Source organism: Delphinus delphis, chromosome 4, assembly GCF_949987515.2.
Source record: "Delphinus delphis chromosome 4, mDelDel1.2, whole genome shotgun sequence".
Lineage (NCBI taxonomy): Eukaryota > Metazoa > Chordata > Mammalia > Artiodactyla > Delphinidae > Delphinus > Delphinus delphis.
In genome coordinates, this window is record NC_082686.1 from 112,461,077 (window position 1) to 112,473,225 (window position 12,149).

The 12,149-nt window shown below is 46.8% G+C and overlaps 1 protein-coding gene across 1 annotated transcript in view; it reads left to right on the forward strand.

Annotated features, from left to right (window-relative positions):
• EPHB1 (EPH receptor B1) overlaps positions 1-12,149 on the forward strand; it is a 291,623-nt gene that overhangs the window by 221,745 nt on the left and 57,729 nt on the right. Inside the window, exon 10 of the mRNA XM_060010164.1 lies at positions 1,604-1,726. Within this exon, the coding sequence (XP_059866147.1) occupies positions 1,604-1,726 (123 nt within the window). The remainder of the gene's footprint in view (positions 1-1,603; positions 1,727-12,149) is intronic.

Here is a 12,149-nt window from a genome sequence, read left to right on the forward strand (position 1 = left end):
CCCTCCCTCCATCCCCCCAGGGATCAGAACATTCTATTATAAAGATGAGGATTTGCTTTGTCCAAAGTTCAATCAGCAGATTCCAAAGTCAATGTTGTCATCCCCAAGTTTTCAAAGAGCATTCTAGAGTGACGTCGACCACCCTAAAGCAAGCCACCTAGCGTGCTTGGAGTGCTTTCATTTCATGACTGGGAATAACCCAGCTTTCAAAAGAAGCAATTCCTCTGGTCAGAGCACCTGGTTCTCTTTGACTTTCAAAACATATCCCCCTTTAATTGTTTGCTGCATCTTCCTCCTCCCTCTGGATTGTATTCTGGCCTGAACTGGTGATCAGGGCAACATTAATCTGGGGGATCTGTAGAGTCACCAGAAGTTTTTTGGATGAAAGATGTCAAAATTAGACCACGCGCTCAGGGCTGGGACTCACTGAGAAGAAGCCACGGTGGCCGGGTGGGAAGTGTGCGCTGAGAGGAGCTCAGCTCGGGGAACCTGAGATCCAGCCTCCACCGCGGGCACAGCACTTGGGCTTTTGCACACCTGCCTGCCCTGCTGACCTGACTCTTCCACGAACCAGACAGCAGCGACGGGCAGGGAAAATGGCTGCTCTTCCCAAGAATGCGATGCCAGACCGTGCTGAGCAGCTTTCGAAGCTCAGCTCCCACTACATCACCGCCAGGAAAACCATCTCCATTCTTGCCTAATGACACATCCAACACGGTGAAAAACGACATTGTGATGAATCCATTTGTTTTTGGATTCCATTTCCTTTCTTTTGTCCCCTCTCCTCCACTTTTTGAATGTATATTTTCTTCAATGACGATTCTCTATTTTGTCCCCGTGCACACCTATTTATCTTGCCACTGTAAACATCAGTGACAAAGTCCATATTCCTTTATGTATTTCTCATTCACCATTTTATTCACTTTTCATACTTCACTGTGTCTGAGGGCATGGGGGTTCAATCACCATTTTTCTTTCATTCCACCTCATTTTTTTTCTATGTAGACTTTGCTCTTTCCTCTCCCAGTGTTTTCTATGCTTTTCTCTTCCCATTTTCTCTTCTGGTATACTGGCTTAGCACTCCTATCTTGAGGTTTTTCTAATAGCAATTTCTTTCTTTTTTTTTTTAAAAATCCATCCTCATCCCTCTTCCAGCCCTGGACACAGCCGTAAGTTATAACCTTAATGGTGGCCTCCACTCAGGAAAGTTGTCAAGTTGATAATATTGATATCTGCCCTACCATTTTACCACCACTTTTCTGCTAATGCATTTGGTTGGCATCAATCAGCTTCTTTGCCTTCTGTGAGTGCCCGGTGTGGGAACTGGTCCCAATCTGTCATTTATAAGTAATCTGCTCCACATTTCATCAAGAGCTCAAAAACAGAAGAAAATACAGAGGAGAAGTAGAGGACAGAGAACCAGGCTAGCGTGGCCCAGAGGGAAGGGAGATGGGGAGGCCCAGCAAGGAAAAGAGAGGCAGCCCTATATGTAGGAGAGACACCCCTGCCCCGGTCATACCCTTACAGCTGGGGACATCAGCCAGTGCTTAATGACCACCATGTCCTCTTTGGGATGTTAACCCTGCTTATCTCCTCTAAAAAGGCTCCCCAGGGATGAAGATCTACATTGACCCCTTCACTTATGAGGACCCCAACGAAGCTGTCCGGGAGTTTGCCAAGGAGATTGATGTCTCTTTTGTGAAAATCGAAGAGGTCATCGGAGCAGGTATGGCTCTCCCCTCCCCTCCTTTCTGTTCTCTTGGTGTCCAAACAACCTCTTCCCACCGCTCTGGGTGTTCTCTACCATCTTTTTCCCCAGAAGATACGTCTAAGCCATCTACAATGTGAGTCTAAGAATCGTTTGGGGAGCTTGTTCGTGGTGTCCAAGCTTATTTGGTATTGCAGAGAAGTCAACTCTAGTCTAAAAAGGTTCAGAAATAGCTTTGGAAATGGACCACCAAATGCAGATAAAGAGAGAGAAATAGGATAACCAACTGAGAAATATACATTTCTAGAAGCTGGACCTAGTATCCCCTTCACTGACTCTCATATCTCCATGGCTTTGGGCCAAGATTTCTTCCCACACTTTCAGTTCTCCTTTTCTGATGTACATGGATTTGGAGGCAGACCATGATAAACTGAAGAGGGACCACTATTTCCAGAAGAACGCTCACCCATGTCCATATTTTTAAACAAAAGATCTATGATATGGATGGTAATACAAGACACATTTCTGTCCCCAAAACGTGTGCTCTCATCCATCTCCCTGCATTGGAATAGAAACCCAGCCCAGCAGAGAACTAACTGCCTGAGATGCTCTTAGGAAATTCTACCTAAAGACTGATCTAAAATTTTCATCTTCCTTTAATGGATCAGTAGTTGAGTCAGTTGGGCAATAGATACAGCCTTATTGATGTAAATGAGTAAAATATCCCAAAATATCATTCCTTTGGAAGTAATCTCTTTACTGCCCCCTCTGCTATCTTTTCTGAATCTTCTCAAAGATGTGTTTGCTTTGTGTCCTCTTTCCTACTTTTGTTTCTACAACATTCTTTGTCTTCTCTTCTTCTTTAAATTGTATTAGCCACTATTCAATCTCTCTTCACTCATATGTTGTATTCTTCTTTATAGTTCATATGTATGGAAGTGCTTTTTTTCACGTCAGTATTTGGAGAGCCATGGGGTTGTCTCTCCGAATAATATTTTAAACTCCATAAAATATGTTTAGTCAAAGTCTTCCAGACAGCCACTCCATATATTGTCTTTAGGGGGAAAGTCACACTCTTTCCATTCATTGCCTCTCTTAATGCACTGAGGGTTCAAAAATCCATCTGTGAAATTGAAAGTCACATTTGAAAGCTTGCCCCATTAAGCCACCATCCTCATGCTCTGATTTCCCTCTTAAAGAGCTCCAAACTCATGGCATCCCTGTGGTGGGTGCTGGGACTCTCCCTATCAGGACACACAACTCTCTTCCTACCAACCCCTCACATGTTCCAGCCAGCTGACCATAATCTGATCCACATGAGTCTATACATATTTCCCATTGACTTTCATTAAATACTGAACCACGACATTCACTTCTGTGCAGATAATTTTCTGTTCCCCCTTAGACACTGACAGACCTAAGGATCATGCCTTGGAAGGCTGGATCCCAGCTAAATTTGATGACTCATAGGGGCTCAGACTTCTCCAGTAAACTTGAAAGAGCGTTGGGCAGGGTGAGAGGGCGTTCAGTCTGGCATGCTATTCCTCCACGTTGTTCATTGTTGTTATGTCATGTGGCAATGGTGATAGCAATTTTAATGTTGTTATTTATGTCATGTGCTTAGAGCAATGTGTTCTGGACTGCATTTCATCCCAGAGAGCACACGTCAGCCCCCCTCCCGACTTTGTCAGGGGAGGAGTAAAGAGCCTTCTCACTTTATGACCCTGCTGGGGAGTGGCAACTTGGAGTGAGCCCACCAACTGCTGGATGCTGGGTAGCATTTGCTGATGCTGCCGTTTTTGTGCATTCTGCTCAAAGAAGGCTCAGTCCCCACCATGGCTCACCTGATCCCAGGGAGGGTTGATACATGCAGCAATTTATAAGATGGCCAGCAGCTTGGGATAAAGACTTCCACCCAGGTGCTGCTGACCGCCCTCTACCTGACACCCATCTGCTCACGATTCAGAAATCACAGAGCTAATCCCTGCGGATATGAATTCACTATGTGTAACTTGATGCAGTTTCAACAGGAGACACTCCTGGCTGGTGTCAACCTCTCTCCACTCTCCGGTTCTTTCTCTCTGTCACCACCCCTGCTTCTCCCACGCCCTGCCTTACTGAGACTGACTTCACATTGTGCTAAAAGAGCTGGTGTGAAAGTTGAGTTTAAAAAAAAAAAATTTGTAAGGTAACATTTATGCAGTGTAATTGGCAATATTTCCCTTAGCCACCTGGCAGATTCGGCTCGGGGGACCAAATCTGGGATGCAAAATGGTAACACAACATGAGAAGAAGAATCAGAAATCATTTCTCCTTCCTTCCTTCTATTCCTTCCCACCTTCCCTCAATAAGCTCTTATTGAATAATTTTTGCATGTGGGTGTGGAGAAGAACAGACACTCTCCTCTTCAGAGGTCTGACAGTCTTGGGGAGAAACAGGCCAGTAACATGCTCACTATTTCACACAACCCACAACACAGGTATGTGCAAAGGTTGTGACCAACATAGAGCAGTGTTTAGCTCCCTGTTCTGGGAGTGAGTTGGGGCATCAGGAAGACTTCACAAAGGAGATCACCTGTGGCCTGAGCTTTCAAGCATGGAAGCTAGTAGAGAAAGTAAGTTTCTGTGAAACTCATGAGAGGATGAGACAGAAGAGGAAAATTAAATGACAAAAGGAGGGGAATGACCATGACTTTCCAGCAGTGGTGTGCTGGAGCCAGCTTGCACTACTTCGCAGGAGCCAATTGTGTGCATCCTTTTCCAGCCCTTTGTTCGGTGGCATCATGTTGGTAGTTTGACATTAGCCATGGGAGGAGTATTTACACCGTGAGAATTAGTAAATGCTACAAATCAGGGGTCTTTGTTTCTTCGTTTTCTGGAGAGCTGGTAGTTGAATGCTTACCAGCACACTCCGGCCTTCCAGAAGGTGCAAGATAATTTCAAAGAGGTTGCAGAAAAACTGGCCCATTCCTGCTGAGAACAGATCCAGAGGAGAGGGCTATGTTTGTTGCAGGAGGGATTAGGTTGAGAATTCAAAAGATCACAGCCTGTGACTGTGGTGGATTCTGGAAAACACACTCAGTGCCTAATAATCCCAGCTGATATGTTAGTGTCTAACACAGTCCCACTCCACGAGAGGAGGGGAGGAGACTGAGAGCTAAGACAAGGGACCAGAGAACACGCAGCCCCGGAGGTGGGAGGAGGAGAGGCTTGATGGCCGGAGAGGACTCAGGGAAGAGTCCCCCAAGGGCTTGGAGGCTGTGGATGGGCTGACACTCTGTGCGGCACATTCTGAGAACAAGGCTGAGAGGAGGCTGCTAGGGAGGGGGTTCCTGAAGGTAGGAATCAAGCATTAAGTCTGGAATCAGGCTGAGGCTTAGCAATCCAGAGACTGCAGTATGGATTTTATCCTGTAGAAAATGGCAAGTGGGCTGCTTTCTGATCAGGGTGGGTGGTAGGAGTGAGGGGGGAGAAGAACCTGATGAACCTGTGTTTCGATTGGACTGGAAGGGGTGCTGAGAAATGGTAGGTAAGGACTCAGAGGCATGCAGACCAGTTATGGGGCTTGGAAACGTGGAGAAGTTTTGAGATGGCCGATGCTGGGATCAAGGGTGGTAAGGAAGGCTGCTTTGCAGTGAGTAAACTCATCTAAACCGGAATGTACCCACACATGGCAAAAGGAGTGACCAGTGGGCTTGGTGGCATGGAGGTTGTGACCAGAAGCGAGGGCCATCAGGTTAAACACCTTGAAGGGAGAGGGGGGCTGCCTGGCCCCCAGGGTGTGGGACTGGAGGTTGTGCTTGTGAGTAAAGGCCAATAGAGTAAAATCTAAAAACTATAAGGTTGAAGAATGGCACCAACCTCCAAAGTTTCTTCTACAGTTGTTGAGGATATTGAACAAAGGAATAAATAACAAATCACTGTGAGCCAGGTGTGACACCAATCAAGAGGACTGAATTACATTTGACCCTAGAACAACACAGAGGTTAGGTGCATCGACCCCCATGAGCTGTTGAAAATCTGCGTGTATAACTTGACAGGCAGCCCTCTGTATCCATGGGTCCACATCCCTGGAATCAACCAGCTGTGGATAGCGTAGTACTGTAGTACCTATTGAAAAGAATTCTGCATATAAGTGGACCTGTGCAGTTCAAACCCATGTTGCTCAAGGGCCTACTGTATAATTAGCTCATTAATCATTATGTAATTATTTGTTTAGTGACCCTCTTTTATCACCGTGCTTAAAGTTCCATGGGAGTGATGAAACTTAAGTACTTCTGTGAGTCCCATGCTTGGCCTGGTGTGGCACTCAGGTACTCAGTTAAATATTTGTTGTGTAGGGTTGAATGTCTTTGGGGGAAAACCATAACAGGGATAAGAATTTGGAGAACTGGGTGGAGTTTGGGAGAATGCAGAGAGACTAGAGAGAGGTTGAGTGAGGTTATGAGTCGTTCAGTGCTCTGAAAGAAGCCTACTGGAATGAGGAAGGCTGATCCTTCCTCTTTTCCCTGCAGATGATGGAAATGATTGAAGTCCCTTTAGAGAGGGCAGACGGCCATCTGATATCTTTGGAGAATGTCAGCTTTTTTAACCATGAATCTGACTCATAGGAGTCACTCACAGGTCAGCTTCAATTGACCTGTGGAGTTCTGATCCAATGCTTAATTCATTTTGTTTGTTTGTTTTTTTGCGGTACGCGGGCCTCTCACTGTTGTGGCCTCTCCCGTTGCACAGGCTCCGGACACGCAGGCTCAGCGGCCATGGCTCACGGGCCCAGCCGCGGGTGGGATCCTCCCGGACCGGGGCACGAACCCGCGTCCCCTGAATCGGCAGGCGGACTCCCAACCACTGCACCACCAGGGAAGCCCCAATGCTTAATTCTGATTGGTTTGATCTGCAGACATGCCCAGAGCGTAAAGCAGAGCTGCCATGTCTAATTGGGCTCTACAGCATGAATGGTGCTCCTGGGTCATGCCGTGTGCAACCTACATAACTGTATGTAGCAGCCCTGAGCATGACAAATGCATGAAAATAGAGGTGTCACCATAAGGGGTCATCCAAGGGGAGACATGCCAGTTGTATTTTAATTAATAAACACATCCTCCCCTGACGCAGCAGCTGCTGGTCCAGCATGTCCATGGATGGCTTACTGTGAAGGAGAAAGAGGCTTGAGGTGAGAGGGCTGGGTAAGGAGAGCTGGGGAGAGGGAATTTGTGATGTATATGGGTGGAATGGGGCCAGCAAGGCCCACCATTTCTCTTTGAAGAAGAGGATGTGTTTCTTGAGGATGATTTGATAGAAAGTCACCTGCCAGCCTGACTCTCTTGGGCTCACTCAGACCGAGGATGGGCAGGATGAGGGTAGCCTCACACTGGATAAGAATCACAGCAGGAAGGGTTTCCAGAGGAGCAGATCAAATAGATATTGCCTGTAAGTATGATTAATATAACTGGCATGCACTCAACATGTACATACTTTACAAGCATTGTCTCATTCAACTCTCATAATGGCCCTGTTAGCCCTGTGTGTTAGTTTGTGTGTGTGTGTGTGTGTGTGTGTGCATGCACATCTGTGTGCGCGCGTGCATTTGTAGGCTGGTAAGGATATCCACATTCAGTGAACAGCTTGCCAAAGGCCATGCTACTGGTTGGACTGAGTTAACGGTAGAGCAAAAACTGAAACCCAGATAAGGTTGATCTTAGTCTGGTGAACGTAACTCCCACACTACCTGCTACTTTTGTCACTGTTCTGGAAAATGGCAGCTAAGTATAGAGACATTGTTTCTGATGGCAAACTCTAGCTAGCAGTTTGGAATACCCAAGCCTCTTGGATGGAAATGACGGGACTCTCCTAGAATTCAGTATTCCCATATGGTGGTGCCACAAAGATGCCCTGGGGAGAGCATGTTCTTCCTAGAATACCCTTGTCCCATCCTCTGGTCCTCCTATTCTAGTATGATCAGTTATTTCCTTAAGAAGGATAACAATGAGGGCCAAGATATTTACCATTTTTAATTATGTGTGCTTGCTTATATTAAGAAAATAAGTAATATCTAGGTATGTGGTTGTCTAATGAATACAAGAAGCTATGAGAAAAGAGAAAGCTAGGTTTACTCTCGCCATCTACATATTAGGTATTGTGGGCACCGTGGCTATTAATTAGATTCCATCTCATTTGCCAACCCCAGTAGCCTGGCAATGGGTACCTGGGGAACTCTGCTGAGGAGAAATAGGGTTGTGATCAATTAGTAATGTCTGTCCTGGGTGCAAGGACAGGAGGTGGTGGAATGCCTGTCATGGTTTTACTATCCCTGGTTTAGCATAACCTACCTTGCACAGGACAGTGTGAAAACTTGCTGGAAATCATACTTTAAAAACCTAGTTTAAATTAATTCTTCAAAAGTTTCTTTTCCGGTGGAAGCTTGAACTAGTAGTGAGAAGCTCTGCTTTCCTTTTTCCCTCCCTAAGGCAGTGTGACTTCACAATGCTGCTAAAAAAAAAAAAAAAAAGACTGAAATTGTGTGTGGATCCACGCGGCACATAGCCAACAGCTAGTGCTTGAAATGTCTGCTGGCAGGTTGGATGTTTCATTTTCAAAAATTGAAAATTCTTTCCTTCTGATTTTACATATAATAGTTGAGGCATTTAACGCTGCTGAGCCACTTTTTCTCTCTTCCTCACTTTGTCAAGGAGCTGAAACTTGTAGGGAATAATTTCAGCAGCTGTCTGGGAGGGCAGTGACAGGAACTGGCAAAATGACACTCAGCTGACAGCCCTGAGGGCCACGGTTCTCAAACCGGAGCCAGGCATCAGAATCACCTGGAGGCAAGTTGAAACCCAAGTCACAGGGCCCTGTACTGAACTTTTGATCCCGTTGGATATAAATGGGGCTTGAAAATCTGCATTTCCTAACAGGTTTCCAGGTGATGCTGATGCTGTTGGACAGGAGCCACACTTTGAGAACAATTGCTAAGAATCACTGGCACGAAGCTGGAGCTAGTTTAGTGCCAGTCCTAGCCAAGAGGTTGTTTGGCTGTGGGAGAGGGTCCAAGGTCAGCTGCAAAGATGTGTGCCAATCAGAGTCCAGCCAGACCAAAGTTAGGTTGGCTGCAATTACTATCAGTCAGCAAGCTGTACAGAAAGAACTAACCATAACCACTACCCAGTCATTTCCTGTAAGTATCTATTTTAAATATAATGCTGGGGCGTTCTCTAGTGGTCCAGTCATTAGGACTCAGTGCTTTTACTGTCGTGGCCCCGGGTTCAATCCCCGGTTGGGGAACTAAGATCCCACAAGCCTCACAGTGCGGCCAAAATAAAAATAAATAAATATAATACTAATGCTTCATTTGTTGAAAATATTTTTTAGGCATTAAGAATTTTTCCTGAAAAGATGGAAAATGGATGGCCATGTTTTGGAGCTCATATGAAAGCAAGCTCTATAGAGTTCAGATCATGGCAAATCGAAGCACCACAGACCTCAAGTTCTGGCCCTAATGACAGGAAAGGTGTCCCAAAAGCAAAAATAGTTCCCTGAGCAAAGTGTGTGAACCTGAAGTCAAAGATCACAGGTGACAGCAGTCAGATTGCAAGTGACACAAGGTCTTGGTTTTCTGTTTGCTACTAAAAAGGGCCCGTCGACTCCCACTCCCTAGGAGTCTGTGGCGGTGCTAGGGGGCCAGAGACCCCAGACTTTAACACCCCGGGCTTACCTGAAGACACCCTCCATGCCCAGATACCTGGCAGGGGGACTTCCCAGCACCCCTGGCAAGATGCTCTGCTGTGTCTTGGATCAGCCTCCTTCAAGTTCCGCTAGGCTACAGAAACCTATGTTTGCTACCTTTTCTCTTCCACTACCCATCCCCACTCCCTACCCCATGACCCTACCCTCGCTTCCCACCCCACTCTCTACCCCTGGATTGTCTTTTCCTGTGTCTCCAACAGTGTGTAGTTTACAAAGCACTTTTTCAGAGCCCCCACGCCCTGTTAGGAAGGCCCCACAGTTGATCAGGTCCTTTTGTCCAACAGAGCTGAGAAAGCTGAGGCTGAACAAGGGAAGCACCCTGCCCCAGGTCCAGTGGGCGGGGAAGGAAGGGAGGATGGTGTAGACTCAAGCTTCTTCCCCCAGAGTTTCTTCTTCTGGCCAGAGTTTGCCCCAGCTGCAATGAGGGCCACTTAATTACAGGGTGGAGCACAGCCTCTGCGTAAGGACTGTGGATTAAGTGACTTCCTTTGCAGTTGGTGGTTGGAAAACCTCCGGGCTTGGGGAATATGAAGTCATTTCTTTGTCAGACACAGAAAAAGAGCTATTTTTACAGAATCACCATCCTTTAAGCCGCTGCTTTCCAGTGATTATAGAGCAGATTTCCAAGAGCAGTAACGATACAGAACCCATCTCTCCCAACCCAAGGAGAGCACTTTCTTTTTTTAAAAAGACTTTATGGGCTTCCCTGGTGGCGCAGTGGTTGAGAGTCCGCCTGCCGATGCAGGGGACACGGGTTCGTGCCCCGGTCCGGGAAGATCCCACATGCCACGGAGCGGCTGGGCCCGTGAGCCATGGCTGCTGAGCCTGCGCGTCCGGAGCCTGTGCTCCACAATGGGAGAGGCCACAACAGTGAGAGGACCGTGTACCGCAAAAAAAAAAAAAAAAAAGACTTTATTTTCTGGAGCAGTTTTAGGTTCACAGCAAAATTGAGTGGAAGGTACAGAGATTTCCCATATATGCCCTGCCCCACACATGCATAGCCTCTTACATTATCAACATCTCCCCGCAGAGTGGTACATTGGTTACAATTGATAAACCTACACTGATACATCATTATCACCCAAGGTCCACAGTGAAGGTTCACTCTTTTTTGTTTTTTTTTTTTTTTTTTGCGGTATGCGGGCCTCTCACTGTTGTGGCCTCTCCCGTTGCGGAGCACAGGCTCCGGACGCGCAGGCTCAGCAGCCATGGCTCACGGGCCCAGCCGCTCCGTGGCATGTGGGATCTTCCCGGACCGGGGCACGAACCCGTGTCCCCTGCATCGGCAGGCGGACTCTCAACCACTGCGCCACCAGGGAAGCCCAAGGTTCACTCTTGATGTTGTACATTCTATGGATTTAAACAAATGTATAATGACGTGTATCCACCATTTAATTTCATATAGAGTAATTTCACTGCCCTAAAAATCCTCTCAGGAGAGCACGTTTTTATTTTATAATTTCAAAAATCTATATGATGAGACCCCTACAGAGGATATAATTTGGAGCTAAAGTATTAGGAACACTGAACCTGAAGACCAGTCAGCCACAAAGATTAAACAATGACATGACATTTGTCAATTAGGAAACGAATATACGTAGCCCATACTGCTCTATACAGATAGGACTTTGCAAAGCCACACCTTCATTGATTTCTTGCTTCCTTCTCTTCTTTCTCTCCGCTCACAGCTACAAAGCCCACACTATGTGTCAGGCCCTGTGCAGTGAAAGGCAGCTTGTAGGCAAGCACTGCTTTCAAATGAATTCAAAGGTGTAGGGATGAATTCCACGTACTCCAGGGCCTTTAGCAGTTCCCTAATCCGTTTGAAACACGCTTGGGTGGTTTAGACCCCTGGCTCTCAACGTTGGCTGTTCCTCAGAACCACCTGGGCAGCTAGGCCTGGTTTCATGGGACCTGTGTGGTCGCACGGAGTCCCATGCTCAGCAGGGCCCACACTTAGTTTAATGCTCTGCTGTCACCGTGTTGAACTTCTTAATAAATTTTGAACAGGGAGTCCTGCATTTTCATTTTGTACCAGGCCCTGCAAATTACGTAGCTGCTCCTGCGAGCAGCTTTTAACTATGTCCGTGCCCAGGCTGCACCCAGACGAACTAAACAGAATTCCTGGAGGTGGGACCCAGGCCTCTGTGCTTTGTAAGCTTCCCAGGGGATTGCAGTGGGCAGCCAACTTTGGGAACGCTGGTATATAACAGAAGTCCTCAACTGGGGAGTTTATGTGTATGTTGTGGGGAATAGCAGATTCACCTGGGGCACTTTTACACACTCCCCAGACTGATGTGTAGAAATTCATAAATATTCTGATTCCTAAATATTCTGATCTCATCTGACTAGCCGGGCAGGAACTTTCCATGAATATGATATTTGTCTATAAGGTAGTCCTGATGCCAACCAGGGTTCTTGGCCTTCCCCAATCAATAAAAATTGACTAGAGGCCAGACGAGAAATTCAGGCAAGGCTTTACTGTGACCCTTGCTACAGCAGAGGGGAGTGGGAACAAACAACAGTTTCCCTGCTTGCTAGCTCCCTCAGGAGGGGCGAGCTTGCTCCTTATACGGTGTGTGTTCAGGGGTCAGTCTGGAGGGGTGGCTTTGGTGTTTTGCCCACCCCTTAGGAGGTGTGGTGTGCAGGGGGCATGCGCAGTGCCCTGTTTTTGCTCCCGACTCCTTGCTCTTGCTCCG